The 22108-nt window shown below is 39.8% G+C and overlaps 1 protein-coding gene across 5 annotated transcripts in view; it reads right to left on the bottom strand.

The window, feature by feature from the left end:
• The window catches only part of cc2d2a (coiled-coil and C2 domain containing 2A), a 204254-nt gene that overhangs the window by 38031 nt on the left and 144115 nt on the right, over nt 1–22108 (bottom strand). For 3 of the 5 annotated variants that reach the window (XM_072556139.1, XM_072556318.1, XM_072556494.1), the window contains 5 exons: nt 18044–18247; nt 11207–11299; nt 2925–3016; nt 1344–1358; nt 982–1149 (listed from right to left, as the gene is read on the bottom strand). In XM_072556139.1, coding sequence (XP_072412240.1) covers nt 982–1149; nt 1344–1358; nt 2925–3016; nt 11207–11299; nt 18044–18247 — 572 coding nt within the window. The remainder of the gene's footprint in view (nt 1–981; nt 1150–1343; nt 1359–2924; nt 3017–11206; nt 11300–18043; nt 18248–22108) is intronic. The other 2 variants (XM_072556227.1, XM_072556410.1) reach the window with 1 other exon arrangement.

Below are 22108 nucleotides of genomic sequence, written 5' to 3'. Positions count from 1 at the left end.
TTGGAGCTGCAGCATCCAGACAAGTGGGGAATATTCCATCACACTCCTGATTTGTGCTTTGTGAATGGGGGCAGGCTATGGGGAGTCAGGAGGTGAATTACTGCAAGATTCGTAGCCTCTGCCCTGCTCTTGTAGCCACTGTACTTTTATGGAAAGTCCAGATGAATTTCTAGTCAAAGGTAACCTCCAGGATGTTGATAGCGGGGAATTCAGTGATGGTGATGCCATTGAATGTCAATGAGCGATGATTAAATTCTCTAACATTGGAGATGGTCATCACCTGGCACTTGTGAATTTCGAATGCTACTTGAGAAATGTTACAAATCAATAACAAAGTAGTAGGATAGTAATAATTTCAAAGCAAAGACAAAATCAAGTATTTTGCTAGTTTACAAGTAACTTAATTTTAAAGATCAAATTTTCTGCAAATCACTTCACTGATGATTATTTAATCACACTAATTGTTACAAAGCAATATCTAAATTCTCAGAGATGTACAAAAAGTCTCTCAATGACATTCACATTGTATATGAGCCTGGAGAGATCAGTCAGTTCAGTTAGTTGGACGGCTGGCTTGCAACTATGACATGGTAATCCTCAGGTTAAACTCAACACAAGTCATCTCTCTCCAGAGCAGCCTTCTGGACCTCTGGAACTATGGCGACTTTACTTACTTGCTGTATATAAGCTTGCAAGGGTCTGCAAGCATCAATACTTGATTGAATGTAATAAGGCCCACATGCTGTGACTTTGTGGGAGAGTAAGGTAGGATATTGTGTAAGTTAGACCTAAGGCTAGGTTTTCCTATCAGTTTCTGCAGTAATACAAAGCCTAATTTTATAACTTCGAAATAGAGCAGAGACTGTTCTCTTATTCAGCCAGAAAGTTCCTGTGCTCGTACACATTAGAACATGTAAGTGCCTAAAGAAACTACATACCAAGATGATATGGGTGGCAGCACAGACAACAAGTATTGCTTACCCTCCAATGGATTTACGAATAGGTACATCATAGGCTCGGATAATGTTGACCAAAAGTTTGATGTCCCCATCAGAAAGGTTCTGGGCTGTAACTTTTTTTCTTTCTTTTCTTCGTGGTCTAAGTGGTCTCCTTGGTTCAGCCAGTTTGAACAGGCTGATACCTAACATACTATTGGGCACAAAATATTAAATTTTGCTCAGCACAGGTTCTATACCATTCACCATCACTTCTTAAAAGTAGCAAATGATAATTGCAATGTGAATTAAATTCTATTTAATAAATTAAGTTAAAAAGCAAGCATTGATAGTAAGATATCTTAGTGATAGACATGGAAAGGAAATGATGAGAATAGTACAACATACCGTGAGTCACCAGAACTGCACAGAAAATGGAAGAATAAAGAGAGATGAAGATACATGAAAGGAAGCAAAGTAGTGGCAGACCTAATACTTTAAAATAAAAATACTTTTTATAATGAAATGCAAGCAGTTTTATAACAGAAATATTAGAAAGGAAATTGAAAAGAAACGTGCCCTTTATGCTACAATTTTGCTTATACTTAGACATTTTTCTCAACTTGGTGATATGTTGCAAAGATATTCCCATTAAAGTCTACAGTCCAGATAATGGTCTATCACATACAGTAAATATCTGACCATGTCATGACCCTAGTGGCCTAAACAAAATCCTTCATACTACATCTACTTCACTGAATATTACCAGGTTATTGTCACCATCAAATGCCCTCTTGTAAATCAGTTTCTCTCTGTACAGATACTGCCAGAATGCTTACACCTTTATTTGAGTTCACCTGAGACTGATGTTCACTGTTCAGGCAGACTGACTTACTCAGCAACTTGATTTAAATAAGAAAATAAATAGAGAACTACAAAAATGTGGAGACACTCTTATAATCTGAAATCAATTCATCACAAAACCAAGCAGGTCAAAACATATCCATGCTCATTCCATTCAAGTATTTATAAAATGGATGCCAGAATGTACAAAAAGAAAGGCAAAACAGAAAAAATAAGTTTTTGCTAGTTCTTCAACATTTGGAGTCAATGTTTGACTGATTAGCAGTTCTAGATATGATAAAAACCTATCTGTGCAGTTGAATTCAAAATGTTGCTGCTGGAAAATGATGAAAATTGCCTGTTGTAGCTGGAAGTTCACATACTCAGTTGATGGCTGGAATCTCAATGAAGCTGGGATAAAAAAATAAGCCAAGTAGTCATGCACTGGCCGAAACAGTGAAATGATAATTCACATATTTCCATGAGCAAAAATAGATCACGAGCTACTGGAACAGCTTCTTAGTAGAAACATCAGAAATACTCTGGGGTCCACAGTGAACATACTTCCTGAAGCACATTTTGCTTTGAAGAAAGCAAATGCTCCAGCAATCGTAACATTTCTTTAAACAAGTCAAATACCAGAGATTAATTGCTGGTTAGTGAGAATCCAGACATATATTTTTCTAGTCAGAATTTTACTTGCACCCCACCAGTTCCCATCACACTGAGCATTTGTCTCGCAGATATATAGACACCCAGCCAAGTTCTCATCCATTTACCTCTTCATTAACATGCCTTGTTATTCCATTTGGTTTCATGTGTGTATATTCTCTCTGGAAGTGTGATGGCAAAGCACTGCCAAAGATGGCTGAGGGCTTGTCTAGACCAGAGTAAACCTACTGTGTTGGAAAACATCATAAAGTAACTCAAAATCTGATTTTCAATTATTGGAGAGCCAGAGGTTCCCAGACAGCTGTATCCTGATTCCCTCCTTGTCTTCCAAAGTAAAATGATTCCATCGTATGGCACAAGAAGAATAAATAATAAAACACATTTTGACATTCAATTCTGATTTTTTAAAAAAATTAACCCCATTAATAAGCAGACAGTAAGATGTTTGAAAATAATGCAAAGTACAATACACACCTTATGCTGGGGACTGCTTCCTCAACAACCATATCTGACAAGATGTAATGATGCTTTGCCAACAGAAATCTATTTTTTACAGAGTCCCGAACCTAAGAAATTAAAAATATGACAATTATTCCTTACTATCAGAAATACTTGTGCAATTGCTACAGTAGTCATTCCATGTTATATTAAGCCATCCTTACCATTGTCTCAATTACCACTGAAAACAATTTAAATATATTTTTTAAAAATCCTTTCACACTGGTCTAACCGATACCTTGTTCAAATTCTATATCACTTTCTCACTTTTATATTTCTTACTTCTTAATTCCATTCCCTTTATTATGGTGTCTTTAACTTACATTGAACATTATGCAAACTCTCTACACACCATCTGGACTCTAGCAATAAAAGAATTCTGTGATACAAGTTGCTATGTCCCTAAAATCATTATTTTCAGCAAGGAATGGTATTATTCCTTTTGTAACTATATCCAAATAATTTGTAAATATGGAAAATAAACCATTCCAATACACTACTCACATGATATCAATTCAATTATTCATCAATTCAAATTCAATATTTACTCCCTACTTTCCCAAGCCAATCCGCTCCATTTTGCTCTTCCAGAACTCTGATTTTCACAAACAGTTAAAATAAATGAATCAGGGCCTTTTGATTTAGTAGACTCTGATTTAACAATTACTTTATCATTTTCAGAAAACATACCAGATGTTTCGGCAAAACCTGTAGGCTTACAGTCCTTGGATGGTCCTTTTGCTCTTGCCTGAACAAGAATTTGGCACACCAGTCATTTTGCAAAATTTGCTTGGAAAATTGTAGTTGACAGTATATTGCCCCAATATAACTTATTACTACATGACTCACACATGACTCAAAGTGAAACTTTATGTTTTTGATTTGAGTTTTCTCCTCAATAATTATCTCCAAGAGTAGCTCTGATATATCTTCTGATAGTTCTGCAGTTCTTCGTTTACCTTCCTTTGTAAAAGGTATATGATAGAAATGTTTAAGTATATCATTCCCTCTTTATAAAGTACAGGTTATCTCCTTGAGCTTTAAAAAAATCCTTTCATGAGATTTGGATATCACTGGCAAGGCTGACATTTATTGCTCATCTTTCGACTTGGAATCATATTTGGGTCAAACTAAGAAAGAATGGCAGATTCCTTCTCTAAAGGAAATTAGTAAATTAGGTGGATTCTTATAATAATTGATAATAGTCTCTTGGGATTTACGGAGACAATTTTATGTTCCAGCCTTTTTATTAACTGAATTTAAGTTCTAACAGCTGCTATGGTAAGATATGAGAGGGTGTCCCTAAAGCATTAGCCTAACCCTCTGGGATTTTAGTCCGTTCTTTGACTGCACTTGAGAGGAAAGAAATGTATATTTTGTTACGTTTTATATTTGTAGACTAATTTATTTGACAGCTATTTTGCTAGTACTGTTAGGTGCACTAACTCAAGAGATAATATTCGAGAAGAATATGATGGTGCACAAAAAACCTGGAGAGACAGATGGCACTAGCGTAGTGAATAGTAAGTTAATGTATGAAGTTGTCGTAATGGAGATGGTAATGAGGTCCAAAGCATGATGACTGTCCATAAATGTGAATGCACAGATCTTAGTAAATAAGATTGGGTAGTTACAGATTGCCATGTGGAATGTGATGTTGTGGCAGTCATAGAGAGGTGACCCAAAGGCTGGGTATTAAATATTCCTGGATACGAATGCTCAGAAAAGATTGAAAAGGATTGAAGGGAGAAGAGTTGGCAGTATTGGCTAAGCAGTCAATTGAGTACTGGAACAAAGACAGAATCAATTTGACTAGAACTAAGGAACAAAATGGACACAATTATATTGTTCAGTGGCCAGCATGAGCATTTATAATGGAGGGCTTCAATAAAGACTGGCATAGTGGTAGTGTAAGGGACAAATAGGGGCAAGTGTTCCTAGAGTGAGTTTAGGAGAATTTCCAACAGCAATACATGCCCAGCCCAACAAAAGGGATGCACTGTTGAATGCAGTTCTTGGAAATGAGTCAAACCGAGTCGATCAATTGTCAGTGGGAACTGTGATCATTGTATTATAAGTGGAGAATGCCAATTGTCAATCCAAAGTGACAAAAATCAAATGGCAAAGGGCTGACTTTAACAGGACAAGAACAAAGCTACATAGGATGGACTGGAGTGAAACGTTGACTGGAAAACCTATAACCAATTAATGGGCTATCTTTGTAAGAGGATGGATCAGGTATAGTCAAGTGTATTTCCTTAAAAGATAAGGCACACAAATGCAGAGATCCTCAGGTGACAAAGGAGTTAGAAATCAAGATAAAGAAAAATTTGTGTGTTTCTGAAGGTGCCCTGTAGAAGGTCCAACTGAGAGGTCTTTCCTGTTAATCACTCTTGAGTTGTGGACATCACTAACAGGCCAGCAATCTGCCCATAGTTGCTCTCGAGAAGATGGCAGTGAGCTGCCCTCTTGAACTGCTGCAGTTCATGTGCTTAGGTAAGCTCACAATGCTATTAGGAAGGGAATTCCAAGATGTTGAACCAGCAACAGTGAAGGAATGGTGATATATTTCTAAGTCAAGATGGCGAGTTGCTTGGAAGGGAACTTGCAGATGGTGGTGTTCCCATGTATCTGCTCCCCTTGTCCATCTAGGTGGAAGTGGTCATGGGTTTAGAAGTTTCTGAAGAATTCCAAGAGAAATACAGAAGTTTGGAAGGGAGGTGAGAAGCATATTAGAGAAGCAAAGGGAAAGACTGATGGTCAACATGTTGGAAAATCTTCTCTTGTCATATCAACAGAGAAGTAGGAGGTGTAAGGCTGATTAGGGACCCAAATAGCGATTTGCACAGGAGCTAACTGTATAGCTGAGATATCAATTGAGTACTTCGCATCTATCTTTATACAGAATTTTACCAAGAGTGTAATGGCATTCAGGCAATGGTGTCAGAAGAGCAAAATGTTGTTAGAAGATTTCAAAATAGATGAGGAGGAATTGTTGGATTGAATTGCTAGTACTTAAAAGTTGACAAAACACTGGAAGGATTTTGATGGAACTGAGAGTATAAATTTGCTAGGGCATTAGCCCCAATTTTTCGGTCATCCCTAGATTTGAGATAAGGTGCCAGTAGAGTAGATAATTACAAATCATGCCCTTATTCAAAAATATTTCTATGGATTAGCAATTACAGACCAGTCAGATTAATTTCAGTGGTGGGGAAGCTTCTAGAGCCAATTCAGGATAGAATTAGTAGACACATAGAAAAAAGGTGTATTGTTTAGGAAGAACTGGCATGGATTTCTAAAGGCAAAATCATATTTTACGAACTTGTTGGGTATTTCGGAAGGTCATGCGGTTTACGTGGACTTCTCCTAAGCACTGAAACATTGTCATAGATTTGTGACAAAAGTTTTAACTTTTGGACTGAAAGTTACAGTAGCAACATGGATACAAAATTGTCTGAGTGATAAGAAGCAATCAATAACAGTTAATTTTGCTTTGAGCTGGAAGGAGCCTTTTAATGGAGCTCTCTAGAAGTTGCTATTGGGAGCCTTGGTTTTCCGGATAAATAGTCTAGCTCTTGCTCTGCAGGGAATATTTTCAGAATTTGTAGATAATCCAAAACGTGGAAGTATTTAAACTGTGAGAAGGACAGTGTAATCCTCCAAAATGACATAGAAAGATTGGTACAGTGGGTGGATATGTGGCAGATGAAGTTCTATTTAGAGAAGTTTTTTTATTCATTCACAGAATGAGGGCATCACTGTCTGGTGCAGCATTTATTACCCTTCCTTAATTGTCCAGAGAGCAGTTGACAGTCAACCACAGTCCTGTGGGTCTAGTGTTACATGTAGGCCTGACCAGGTAAGGATGGCAGTTTCCTTCCCTAAAGGATATTAGTGAACCAAATGAGTTTTTACAACAATCGACAATGGATTAATGGTCATATTCATGGTCATCATTATATCGTTAATTCCAGATTTTTTTAATTGAATTCAAATTCCACCAACTACCATGGCTGGATTCGAACTCGGGTCCCCAGTACATTATCTGGGTCGCTGGATTAACAGTCCAGCGACAATACCACTAGGCTATTACCTCCCCTCAAGAAGACTGAGGTGATGCATTATGCTACAAAGTACATCAATACCCATTAAAAAATAAGACATACAATTCTAAAGGATGTTTTGGAGCTGAGCTAGCTGGGTGTACATATAAGTCATTGGATGGGGCATGTGGTGTGGAGAGAGCAGCCAAGAAAGCATACAGAATTGGGGACTGTCTTAATAAATGCACAGAGTACAAGAACAAGGGGAGCACAACACACTTGTGTTATAGTTCTGGATGCTGCTCTATAGAAAAGGTGTAAATGCATTAGAAGAGATTTACAAAAACTGTTTGAAAGAAGAGAAACTTTAGTTAGGAAGATAAATTGAAAAGGAGATAACTGGAGAGAAGACAGCAAAGAGGAGATTTGGCAGATGTTTTCAAAATCATGAGGGTTGGATAAAGTTGATCGGGAGAACTGTTCCCACTTGTGAACAGATCAAGAACTAGAGGGCACAGATTAATGTGATTTGTAAGAGAAGCAAATGTCATGCAAACAAAAAAAAACTTTTTCCACACAATGAGTGGTTTGGGTTTGGAATGCACTGATTGGGAAGTGTAGTGGAGGTAGAATCAACTCAGGCATTAAAAGGGGTGCTGGACAATTAACTGTATAGAAACAATATACAAGGGACAGGGGAGAAGCAGGAGAATGATACTGATTCCCAATGCTCATTTGGAGAGTGAGTAAAGACATAATGCCCCAAATGATTTCCTTCTGTGCTGTAACACTTTGACTCTGAGATTTTTTTATAACATATGAATTCTATTTATGATGTCCTTTCTTTCTCCCTCCACCGCCTCCACCCTCCACCCACCCCCCCCCCACCCCACCCCCACCCCACCCCCCAACCCCGACCCCCACCTCAAACCTAGCTTTGGCTCTATTATCCCACAGCACCCAAGACTTTCATAAAAACCCTTTATGTCTGATTCAAATACATTTAAACTGCATCTTAATCAGTTAATTTTTAAATATAATCCCACCATTCAAAACATCTCCCTGTTTGATCTGACATATCTTCAAAGTGATTTACAATTCCTTTGAGCTAATGTGGTTGGGGAGGGATTAAACTAAAATAGCAGGGGGATGGGAGGCTATACAAGGAAACAGTACAGAGGGAATCAAAAGCAAAAATAATAAAAAAAAACAAATAGGGAAAAATAAGAGAAGAATAAGTTTTCAGGGCACATAGAAACCTACTGTACAAGCTTCTGTCAGTATGTGAAGAGAGCAAGAATTAGTAAAAACAAATATAGGCTCCTTACAATCAGAAGAAGGGGAATTTATCAAAGGGAAAATTAAAGAGATGGTTGATCAATTAAATATATTTTTTGGATCTGTCTTCATAAAGGAGAACACAAATAACATCATGGTCTCATGACAGACAGGAATTGAAGGAAAGCAGCATTAGTAGTGAGAAATGGTGTTGGAGAAATTAAAAGGATAAAGGTCAACAAATCCTCATGGCCTGATAATCTACATCTCAGAGTGCTTAAGAAAATTGCCCTCGAAATGGTGGATATATTGGTGGTCATCTTTCAAGATTCTCTAGATTTTGGAATAGTTCATACAGATTGAAGGATAAATAACATAACTTCACTATTTTAAAAAAGGTTAAGTCAAAACAGGGAATTGTAGACTGGTTAGCCGGTTATTGGTATTATGAAAATGTTATAGACTATTATAAAAGAATTAGTAGCATAATACTTGGAAAAGAGAGACATAATTGTGCAGAAGCAATACTGACTTAAAAGAGGGAAATCATGCTTGATAAATTTATTGGAGGTTTTTGAGGATGTAACTACTGGAGTTGATAAGGGGGAACCAGTGGATGTGGTTCACTTGAAGTATCAGAATGTGTTTGATAAGGCCTCACACAAGAACAGCATGGTGGTTCACTGGTTAGCATTGCTGCCTCTCAGCGCCAAGGACCCATGTTCCATGCCAACCTCCGGTAACTGTCTGCGTGGAGTTTGCACATTCTCCCCATGTCTGCATGGGTTTCCACCTGCAGATTAGGTGAACTGGCCATGTTAAATTGCCCAAAGAGTCCACAAAATGCAGGATAGGAGGAATAGCCATGAAAATGCAACATTACAAGGTTAGGGTGGATCTGGGTGGGATGTTCTCTGGTGGGTTGCTGTAGACTCAATGGGCCGAATGGCATGGTTCCATACTGTAGGGATTCTATGATTCTACCCAGAGATTAGCATGTAAAACTGAAGCACATGGGATTGAAGTAGTCAACTGACATGGATAGAGAACTGGCTGACAGACAGGAAACAAAGATTAGAAATAAATGGGTAATTTAGAGTCGCAGCAAGTGACCAATCAAGTATCTCAGGGATCAGTGTTTGAACCCCAGCTATTCACAATAAATATTAATGATTGAGATGAATGAACTAAATATAAGATCCCGACACAAAGCTGTGTGGGAGGGCGAGGTGTGAGGAGGATGCAGAGAAGCTCCAGTATGGTTTAGACAAATTAACTAAGTGGGCAAATATATGGCTGATGAAGTATACTGTGGAGAAAAGTGAGGTTATTCACTTTTGCAGCAAAAGCCTTTGCAGGCATATTATTATTCAATGGCAATAAGCAAGACCTGGGTGTCCTTGTACATAATCGCTGAAAGTAAGCATGCAGTTTCAGCAGCCGTGAAGAAGGCAAATGGTATGATGGGCTTCGTAGCAAGACAATTCAAGTACAGAAGCAGGAATGCTGCAATTATACAGGGACCTGTTGAGAGCACACCCAGGGTATTGCATGCAGTTCTGGTCTTGTTCTGAAGAAGCATGTTCCATCTGTGTAGGGACCACAACACAGTGTCGAACTGATTCCTGGGATGGCAGGACTGATGTATGAAGACAGACTGGATAGGTTAGGTTTATTTTCACTGGAATTTAGAAGAATGAGAGGGATCTTTTAGAAACTTTAGAATCCCAACAGCGTAAATGCATGACCAGGCAGTCCAGCACCAGGGATCATTTGTCTTTAAGGACTGAGGAGGAACTTCTTCCACAGGACGGTGAACCTGTGGAATTCTCTGCCACAGAAAATGCTTGATGTCAAAACATTTAATGTTTTCAATGAGATAGACATAATTCTTAGAGCTAAAAGGCTCACAGCTTAATTCCTTAATTATGATGGTCAAACTTTGCCAAATACTTGCCAGGCTCTTTAGCCTTCTTCCCCGAAGACTAACGTTTCCTTGATGATTTTAGTCTATTCAAACATTCCATTACATTTATGTCGAAGTCATTTTTTCAGAATATTTGCTATCAGTATACTTGCATGGCTCTCACCCCTTTTGACTACTGGTTACTGTGGTGGAGCTAATTTTTTTTTAATGTTTACCTTAGCAACATTTCAATCTAAATCTTTCTTTATCCCTCTGATCATACTTTTGTTTCTGCATAATATAGGGCTGAATCTTGCTGGAAAAATAATGGTGATTAAATGAATGAAAGCATTAATGAGAAAGTTAGTCAACAATTTCATGAAATTAGAAGACATGGCAAGAGTTTATAAAGTCCACAACTTTCTAACTGCATCACACAATATTCCAGTTTAAGAATTTACTGCAATTGCTCATAATTGGCCATTAAACTAGTTAAGCTGGTGATTAAGAGTGCAAATTCCCTTTTAATGACCTTATAATTATATTTCTATAATTACAATCAACCTCTTTTGTATGCTCAGCCTACTATTAAATGCACACTTAACATCTAGCAATGTAATGAAAAACTTTCTCAATTCATCTGCTTTAGTTACACACTGCTTTTAATTGATAATAATTCTCATTAATCTGGGCCAGAACCTTCTTATCATGTTGATTATTCTGTTGTCAATACTCCTCAGGTGGCATAAATTCTATATCGTACGTGTTCTGCATAATAAATAAATACCAGATAAAATGAGATTTCACTCACTGGATGTACAATAAGATCAGTAAGAATTTCATTGTAAATAATTCACAAATATGCATTTAATGAAAAGCACTGAAAAAAACTCTTTTGTAAATTGTTCTTATAACACTAAGTCACTTAGTTTGACAGTTGGAATTATGCAGTGCTGAACTGCAGCTGTATACTTAGACTTTGAAAGTAGTGCCAAATCCTAAACCTATGCTGGTTGTATATACATTACCTTCTGGAGGAATCTAGCTACTAGTGCTCTGTGTGGATCAAGATGGCTTGTGATATCAACTGTATCTTTTTCATGACATTTCTTCTCATATTCCTAACGTAAAAAAGAAAATAAAACAAAGCATGGTACACAAAGTTAGGTTGGTTTACAAATGGATTCCAAACTTAGCAAATTTCTTCCTCAGTCTTTTGTTGATTAGCTCATCCACCCAGTTTCTTCCTTTCTCTCATGAAACCCCTGTGGCTTATTATGCCAGTGTGACTGAACTCATAAACTCAATGTGCAGAATGATGACCAAACATCCCTAAAATGTGGAAGGAGGCCGTTTGGCCCACTGAATCAACATCAATCTTCAAAAGGGCATCTCACCCAGATCTACCCCTCCCACCCTATCTCCAAAATGCTGCATTTCCCATGGCCAACCCACCTAGCCTGCATATCCCTAGACACAATGGGCAATTTAGCATGTTCAATTCACCTAACCTGCACATCTGTGGGAAGAAACTGGACCACACGGAGGAAACCCACACACACACGGGCAGAATGTGCAAACTCCACACAAACAGTCGCCTGAGGCTGGAATTGAACCTAGAATTGAACCTGGGTCACCGGTGCTTTGAGGCAGCAGTGTGCTTTGTACGTTTATGGGATTGGTGCACACAAGTAGATTGGATCTGAAAGGTGTGCAGGGTAAAAGCTTTGCAGCAAGACCTTGTGAATATGTGCTCAGATGTTTTTGTTGGGGAGCTCATAAAAAAGTTAATCAGGGCTCATGGCAGTGCTTCCTTATTGTAAGTGAGCAATTTTTTTCATGATAACTTCGATATTGACGCTAAGAACAATCTTCTGATTTTCATACTGAGGAACCTAGCAATGTTAACAGTCATTATTTGTATGGAATACTGTTCTTTGCAAATTAATCTGTTGGTTCATAGCTGAAGCCTCATATAGAATTTGCAATCACATGCTTTTTTGAAGTGGAGGTGCCAGTGTTAGACTGGGGTGGACAAAGTTAAAAATCACACAACATCAGGTTATAGTCCAACAGGTTTATTTGGAAGCACTAGCTTTCGGAGTGCTGCTCCTTCATCAGGTAGCTGTGGAGCAGGATCATAAGACACAGAATTTTTAGCAAATAACTGAAACAATATATTGAATAATATGGGATGTAGGTTTGCTCACTGAGCTGAAAGGTCCATTTCCAGAGGTTTCATTACCTTACTAGGTAACATCTTCAGTGGACTTCATGCGAAGCAATCTGAAACTTCCTGCTTTCTATTTATATTTTTGGGTTTCTTTGGGTTGGTGGTGTCATTTCCTTTCGTGATGTCATTTCCTGTGGTGAGGTCACTTCCGATTCCTTTTCTCAAGGTGTGGTAGATGGGGTCTAACTCGATATGTTTGTTGATAGAGTTCTGGTTGGAATGCCATGCTTCTAGGAATTCTGCATGTCTTTGTTTGGCTTGTCCTAGGATGAATGCATTGTCCCAGTCGAAGTGGTGTCCTTCCTCATCACTATGTGAGGATACTAGTGAGAGAGGGTCATGTCTTTTTGTGGCTAGTTGGTGTTCATGTATCCTGGTGGCTAGTTTTCTGCCTGTTGTCCAATGTATTGTTTGTTACAGTCCTTGCATGGTATTTTGTAAATGACATTAGTTTTGCTCATTGTCTGTACAGGGTCTTTCAAGTTCATTAGCTGCTGTTTTAGTGTGTTGGTGGGTTTGTGGGCTACCATGATGCCAAGGGGTCTGAGTAGTCTGGCAGTCATTCTCAAGATGTCTTTGATGTAGGGGAGAGTGGCTAGGGTTTCTGGACGTGTTTTGAATGCTTGTTTGGGTTTGTTGCTGAGAAATCGGAGGACTGTGTTCATTGGGTACCCAGAAACAGGTACTACCTAAATATCTTCAATACAAACCTCCCCTTAACACCCCACCAGCCATAAGAATAGCAGAGCAAAACGGCTGCAGAATATTTTGGAAAATGAATAATGATGCCCACTACAGACTCCGTAAATACAACAGAGAAATTTTGCATCAAAAATCTTTACTTAGTCATGCAACAGACCATGAATGGACAGACCCAGTACAACAAGCCGTAGATATTAGACAACGACAAACACAGAAAATGAAAAAACTAGGCCTGCAGAAAAAACTAGATAAACTTACACAAAGTAACAACACTGATAACACAGAAGCATAGATAAAAAAAACTTATCTGATTGACCCTTAACAGATACTGAAAAAGCCGTCTTAGTAAGAGGATTAAATTACAACTGCCAGGATGCGGACAAGAAAGATTTCTTAGCAGCATTAAAAACAACACTAAAAGACAACCAACTCACAGGAGAAACCCAACAATCCAATCAGACAAGTAGTTGCACCAACATTAAGCAGAAAAAAGGAAACACATTCAATACACAAGAAAGGAAAACACTGGAAAGACTAAAAAAAGATAAAAACATTGTTATCCTATCTGCAGACAAAAGACGCTTGACAGTCATTCTAAATCGAAGAGGCTACATTGAAAAAGCAAACTCACTACTTACAGATACCAACACTTACCAACAAGGACTGTAACAAACAATACATTGGACAAACAGGCAGAAAATTAGCCACCAGGATACATGAACACCAACTAGCCACAAAAAGACATATAGAACATAGAACATAGAAAAATACAGCGCAGTACAGGCCCTTCGGCCCTCGATGTTGCGCCGACTGAAGCCTACCTAACCTACACTAACCCAATAACCTCCATATGCCTATCCAATGCCCGCTTGAATGACCATAAAGAGGGAGAGTCCACCACTGATACTGGCAGGGCATTCCATGAACTCAAAACCCGCTGTGTAAAGAATCTACCCCTAACATCTGTCCTATACCAACCTCCCCTTAATTTAAAGCTGTGTCCCGTAGTAACAGCTGACTCCATACGCGGAAAAAGGTTCTCACTGTCAACCCTATCATCTTGTACACCTCTATCAAATCTCCCCTAAACCTTCTTTTCTCTAATGAAAACAGCCCCAAGTGCCTCAGCCTTTCCTCATACGATCTTCCTACCATACCAGGCAACATCCTGGTAAACCTCCTCTGCACCCGTTCCAGTGCCTCCACATCCTTCCTATAGTATGGCGACCAAAACTGCACCCAATACTCCAGATGTGGCCGCACCAGAGTTTTATATAACTGCAACATGATCCTCTCTCACTAGTATCCTCACATACGGATGAGGAAGGACACCACTTCGACTGGGACAATACATTCATCCTGGGACAAGCCAAACAAAGACATGCATGAGAATTCCTAGAAGTATGGCTTTCCAACTGGAACTCTATCAACAAACACATCGAGTTAGAACCCATCTACCACACCCTGAGAAAAGGAACAGGAAATAACATTACCAAAGGAAATGCCAACACCAGCCAAAAGAAACCCAAACATATAAATAGAAAGCAGGAAGTTTTAGCATTGCTTCGCATGAGGTCCACTGAAGATATAACCTAGTAATGTAATGAAGCATCTGGAAATGAACCTTTCAGCTCAGCGAGCAAACCTACATCCAAAACCTCAACCTGAGCTACAAATCTTTTCAAAACTCGCTATTGATTAATATGTATCTGTTCAACATATCATTTCAGTTGCATGACACTGTAATCTTTTGCTATAAATTGTGATTTATGATCATGCTCCACAGCTACCTGAAGGAGCAGCGGTCGAAAGCTAGTGCTTCCAAATAAAACTGTTGGACAATAACCTGATGTTGTGAGATTTTTAACTTTATGCGTTTTGAAGACAAGATTACTCTGCAGCACATGTAGTATTACAGTAAGTAACCATGAAGTAAGAAGGCAATCTGTCTAACCCTGGGACTCACTATATTTACTTTGATATTGAGCACGTAAAAGGACATTCTAATTCTTTGAAGATTTGAGATCTAGCAAGTCTATCTAGCAGTTCTGAAGATTCATCATATTGGATTCAAAACATTTAACTTTGTTTCTCTCTCCACAGATGTTACCAGACCTGCTGAGATTCTCCAGCATTTTGTTTGTTTCAGATTTCCAGCATCCGCACTATTTTGCTTTTATTATTATGTAGAGTTGACTCAGTTCTCAAAGCTCCACAGCCAGCCATGAAGAAGCCATGACAGGGTATTCCAAACTGGAGAAGCTGTTCGAATCCTCCCAGTTCCCTCTCCTGATTAGTGAGCAAGATTTTGTTGCTTGCACAAAAAAAAAGAACCTGTTAAACTTTGGTCTTCCAACTGACACAAAGTTTTCTGAATTAAAACTAAATGAGTATGGTGTATCCCTACAATGAGGCTGAATGCACCTCTTCCTGAGCAAATAGACATGTTGCAGACTATCAAGTGAATCACACACCCACTTCTGAAAATCTTATGAAGAACCTCTGTTAAATTAAAATGAGTGGTGGAAACTTTGTGTCACTTCCATATATATTAAGCTTAGTAGCCTTCACTAGGTGCCTAATTACTTGATTTTGTTGGAGCAATGGCAGAGGCAGGAGTGTTTTTGCCCTCGTCCTGAGTAATCAATGCTTATGTAAGTGTAGTGACATCAAATAATCACAAAGTTTGATTTAAAGCTGATTTTGTTTAAGTTTTAGGAATATTTTACTGCAATGTGAGATGGACAGAACTCACTTTTATTAATCAAAAGTTATGAGTTTAACCTTTACTGCTAGACAATTTACCAAAGTGATCTGGGTTTTCAAGCTAACATAGGTGAACAGGCGACAACAGCTTTGGAGAAATACTGGATTAGACAATTCTTGCCTTAAAGCTACCTTTATAATCAGGAGTGATGAGTGAATTTGTGACCAGTTTCACAGCCCTCCGTCTCTCCCCTGCAACTTCCAGAGGGAAGTCTTAAATGGTACAACTTCATGCTCTTATCAGAAAAGGAACCACTGACATTGTCCAGCAGAAATCTCAGCAGTTCCATCTCCTTTGACCTCAATAGAAAGCATGGCAGCTTGCTTGCCAGGCCAATGACAAATATATTTGGACCAGACTTAAACAAAAAAAAGTTCACAGTTGAAACCATTATCTACTCCCCCATCTCATAGGCATCCAGAAAATACTGTCACTAGCTCTTTGATGCTAATAAGCCCAACCCAGGATTTGGCCAATGCTCATTCAGGCAGGTGGTCCGCAAGTACAGCAAACCTCGCTTCCCAAAGGAGCAGCCAATGAAGAATTTATAAGCTAACATTTCGAGGAAGTCATAACCTCTTTGCTTTCTCACTTTGCAAGAGAGCCAGGGGTGTGGGGGCAGGGTCCTCAACGACCAACACCCAATGCATGACCAGCTTCCCATGCTGGGCAGAAGGTCGAGTGCCATGTGGGTGCAGATGTTAGGAGGGAGCTACTGACAGAGCCTGAGCCTCCTGAGGCAATGGTATCTGTAGATGTCGTGTTCGCTGATCCATTGCCTTTTGACTATCAGCTGGGTTCTCATTTCCTTCCATCTGTATCTCAGTGGCCGTTACTTCTAGTCTGTGGAAGGACATGAGAAGGCAGCTGGTGCAGCTGTCAGTGTTACAGAGTCATAGTCATAGAGTCACAGACATGCATACTGCCATGGGAAGCACCTTGCATTAGAGCCTCAGCATTGTTGAAGGAAAAGCTACACACTCTGTCTCTATGGTGCTGTGAATGCTGTTATGAAGATGTGCAGCTGAAAGTGGGTAAAGTGCCTTCCAACCATGTTATAATTTCCCATTATGCATCTTTTAACAGTACATGTGCTTGCAAGAGCAGCTTTTCAGCTTATCTGTTTATTACTTGGAATAATCAAATCACAGTTTGTCAGTTACACTGAAACAGTTCCTGGTTTATTGATCGCTTCTGTTCACCTTTGGTTTGGAGACAGCCTGAGACTGCTCCCATTTTGGTTATGAGGGACCTCTCTCAGATAATCTCTCTTTATTGCCCCTTTAACAAATTCAATGATCATCCCTCCTCAGCTGTGAGAATTCCAGACTTTTTTTTCTGAAACTGCCTGGGGAAAGACAGGAGGAGATAGGAAAATGGTGAAATAATTGTCTGATGATACTTAGGAACCTGGAAGGATTTCCCTCATTAACACTGGGTCACTATTCCAGTACCACTACCATATAAATGATTTGCATATAAACATAGGAAGTATAGTTAGTAAGTTTGCAGATGACACCAAAATTGGAGGTGTAGTAGACAGCCAAGAAGATTATCTCAGAGTACAATGAGATCTTGATCAGATGGGCTAATGGGCTGAGGGGTGAAGATGGAGTTTAATTTAGATAAATGGGAGGTGCTACATTTTGGAAAGGCAAATCATGAGCACAACTTATACACCTAATGATATGCTTCAGGGAAGTTTTGCTGAATAAAAGAGAATTTGGTGTGCACGTTCATAGTTCTTTGAAAGTGGAGTCGCAGATTGATAGGATAGCGAAGAAGGTATTTGGTATGCTTGCTTTTATTGGTCAGAGCAGCAAGTATACGAGTTGGGAGGTCATATTGCAGCTGTACAGGACATTGGTAAGGCCACTTTTGGAATATTGTGTGCAATTCTGGTCTCCCTCCTATCGGAAGGATGTTACGAAAGTTGAAAAGGTTTAGTAAAGATTTACAAGGATGTTCCCAGGGTTGGAGGGTTTGAGCAATAAGGAGAGGCAAATGGGACTAGATTAGGTTAGGATATATGGTTGGCATGGATGAGTCAGACTAAGGGTCTGTTTCCATGCTGTACATCTCTATGACTCTATAAAGTAACATACTAGATTGTAAACAGACTGATCTTCAAAAAACAAACATTTTAAATGCTATGGGTCATACCTGGAAAATCTTCTCAGAAATCTCACGATCTAAAATCGGAACTTGTTTAAAATTATGGAACTCTGCCACCTCCTCATTTCGAAGCTGTAGAAGTCGGAATCTCTTGGATTTATTAAACACTTCATCTGAAACAAAGTTAAATTCTTCTTGCAGCTGCTCGAGCCTGAAGTAATCATGGTCAAGAGCCTCACCACTTGTTGCGCTCTGTCAAAACAAAAACAGTGTGTTTGGGAAAACAAAAAGCAACATAGACTCGCTTTTCTCACCTAGCCTCCTTCCCTGAAGTATGACTTTGTAGCTCCTTTAGTACAATGAGATACTGTATAATGCTTCACCGTAAAGGAAAACTATACCAAAAGCAGGAATTGGAGAAATTTGGAGAAGGTTGCCTGAACAAATGGATCTCTTGAAAAGCCTCAGAAATCAGAACTGTCAAACTTCATTACCCACTGCTGGTATGAACACCCAAAACGTAAAGTAGTTAACCCATCTCTAACAACTGGCTTGCAGGGTCAGTAATGTTGGTCTTCACAGGGTTATATCTGTATAATGGTGGCAGCAAAAGACTGTGGGAAACTGAACAAGAATAACTAACTTGCATTTTCATAGCATTTTAATGTAATGAAAATTCCCAATGAACGTCACAGGGTCATCATCAGACTTAACATCAAACCACATAATTCCTCAGGACTGTTGACCAAAATCTTGGCTGAGATAGGTTTGAAGAAGCACATTTTAAGAAAGAAAGGAAAGGGACAGATGGATTTGTGGTGGAAATTCTATATGGTGGTTAGCAACTGGGCAATGGAATCCACAACTGTGAATGACGGATTCATTAAAAATAGGATGTGCAGGAACAAGTGCTCTTGAGCACACAGTGGTAGATGGTGATTTGGCAGGTAAGTGGAGCTGAGGCCATGAAAGATCAGTCATGATCTTATTGAATGGTGGAGCAGGCTTGAGGGGTCAAATGTCCTACTCCTGCTCCTACTTCTTACGTTCTTATTTTCTTATGGTGTTGTCCCTACCTCTGAACCAGGAGACCTGGGTTCAAATCAGATCTGCTTGAAAGGTGTCCAATAACATCACTGAATAGGTTGATTTGAGTGAGGAGTCTCAGGTTCAAACATTCACACCCACCCCCCTTAACCAGCTCCAGAGGTGTGTCATAAAATCTCTGAACAGGTTCGTTTGGAAAATATTTACTTGGGATTTCCAGGAGGCCAGAGATTAGGGACTGTAATGAGTTTGGAAGGTTACAAGAGACTAGGGAAAGGGGGTGGGTTATGAACAAATCTGAAACAAGGTTTGGACTTTCTTAGTTGAGGTGTTGTTAGACCTGGAGCTAATATGGGTCACTGGGCCCAGGACTGATACTGGGTCATTTCATAATTTAGGAAAGCAGTACTTTGGATGAAATTCAGCAATGAATGATATGTAATCCTACTTCAATTTGAACATTAAAATAATAGTCATTGCTTTATTGTAATTATGGGCCTGAACTGAATGAACACATCAATGGAACCCATCCACCAGGTGGAAAACCAAGTGCAACTCAGTCAAACAGGTTGTAGGAGATTGTCATGGGGATGGGTTAGCTATTGAATTCACTTAGGGTCATAGAGATGTATAGCACTAGTTCTGGACTCCTCCACCACAGGGAAGGCCTTGTCTATTTATCCTATCCATGCCCCTCTTTATTTTATAAGGTCATCCCTCAGCCTCCGATGCTTCAGGGGAAACATCCCTAGCCTATTCAACCTCTCCCAATAGCTCAAATCTTCCAACCCTGGCAACATCCTTGTAAATCTTTTCTGAACCTTTTCAAGTTTCACAACATCCTTCTGATAGGATGGAGACCAGAACTGCACACAGTATTCCAAAAGTGGACTAACCAATGTCCTGTACAGCCGCAATGTGACCTCCCAACTCCTACACTCAATGCCCTATCCAATAAAGAAAATCGTACCAAATGCCTTCTTCACTGTCCTATCTACCTACAACTTTACTTTCAAGGAACTATGAACCTGCACTCCTAGGTCTCTTTGTTCAGCAACACACCCCAGGACCTTACCATTAAGTGGATAAATTCTGCTCTGATTTGTTTTTCCAAAAGGCAGCACCTCACATTTATCTAAATTAAACTCCATCTGCCACTCCTCAGCCCATTTGTCCATCTGATCAAGATCGCATTGTCCTGTGAGGTAACTTTCTTCGCTGTCCACTACACCTCCAATTTTGGTGTCGTCTGCAAACTTACTAACTATACCAAAAGAGAAAATGCTGGAAAATCTCAGCATGTCTGGCAGCATCTGTAAGGAGAGAAAAGAGCTGACATTTCAAGTCTGACTGACCCTTTGTAAAAGCTAAAAAAAAGGGAGAAATAGGGAGGTATTTATACTAGGCTGAGAGAAGGTGAGTCATGGCTGTAGAAGCAAAGGTAGCAATAAAGAGGTGATAATGACAGTGCATAGAGAGATTATAGGGAGATTAGGAGCTGTGAATGACCAAGGCTGAAGCCAGTGCTGTGTGACAAAATATGTAGGGGATGTGGGGGATGGATGAAGTAGAGACAAAATGGAAAACAGGGGAGAAGGGTAGCAAAGGGGGGAAAGAGGAGAGGAAAAAGAGGATGAGAGAGTGAGGACTGAGTGAGCGAATGAAAGAGAGACAATCAATAAATAAGAGGTACAGAACAGTGAGATAAATATATATAAAAAAAAGGAAGAAGGGCTTATGCCCGAAATGTTGATTCTCCTGCTCCTTGGATGCTGCCTGACCTTGATGTCAAAGGCTGTCATTCTCACCCTACCTCTGGGTAATCACTCTTTTGTCCATGTTTGAACCAAGACTGTAATAAGGTCAGGACCTGGTGGAACCCAAACTAGGCATCACTGAGCAGGTTATTGCTGAGTAGGTGCTGTTTGACAGCACTGTTGATGACACCTTCCATCACTTTACTGACAATATGGAGGGGAGTAACGATTTATCAGCCAGGAGAGGGTGGTATGTGCTATCCAGCAGGAGGTTTCCTTGCCCTTGTTGACTTAATCCTGTCAGGTAATAATATTTAGTTTTGGATGCACAATGGGATGTTTCAGTAAGGGCGGCTGTCTGTGATCTGTAGGTCACCTGATAGATCACTTGCTCTTTAATAATGGCTTCAGCTTTGCTCTGATGTTAAGAGGAGACATTCCTTTTGTACACGGACTAGCAAAACCTTTGATAATTTTAAAGGCCGCAATGAGATTGCCACCTAACCTCTTCCTTCTGAGCAAAATGAAACCCAGCATGTCAATCCTTTACTGATATAGTAGTTCAAGTGTTTTGTTCAATAATATCCATAATGAACTAACTCTGTATGGCTCTGAGTGATTTTTTCCCATGCTCTTCATCACTAATTATACCACCAAGCTCTCTGGCAGCCTTCTTGGGACACCGTGCAGTATGAGAGGTGAAAACACTTATCAGTATTGGGGCCCTCTGCTGGTACACATCTGGCAATATATTTCAAGCTCAACGCACACCACATCAGACATCATAAAGCAGGGAATGCCCCTTACACCTTGGTGCTCCACCACTGAGACACTGACGGGAAAACCCTCCCTCCCCACCTTGCAGACAGGGAGGTGCTGGTGCATGTGGTTGTGGAGAATGGGGCCATCCTTTTCCATGTGAACTGCCACAAGAAACTGCATCAGCAAACCGAGCCAGACTGAACCCAGGTAGCAGCACAAGCCAGTGTTGTTTCCCAAGTGAAGTCGGAAGCCCAGAACTACAGCAAGAAAGTCAACAATTTCCTACATTCTGCAAGGGTAATGTTCTTTCTACTATCTCACCCTCACAGGCCACCATGCACTCTAAACTCTGCCGGTGTACCACATATCATCAAGGTCCAAAGCCCACAGTTCTCCCTTACTATTGCATGCATCACGTCCACACAGTGGTTCTCACCCAACTTGTCCTCCCAGAGGATTAACCCTTCCTGCCAACCTCATCCTGTAAAAGTATCAACCCTTTCTACCCACTGTGTTTCCTACTCACTCACTGGGCACACCTCCACAC

This window comes from Chiloscyllium punctatum, chromosome 1, assembly GCF_047496795.1.
Source record: "Chiloscyllium punctatum isolate Juve2018m chromosome 1, sChiPun1.3, whole genome shotgun sequence".
Lineage (NCBI taxonomy): Eukaryota > Metazoa > Chordata > Chondrichthyes > Orectolobiformes > Hemiscylliidae > Chiloscyllium > Chiloscyllium punctatum.
This window is presented reverse-complemented; position numbering and strand designations above follow the sequence as displayed.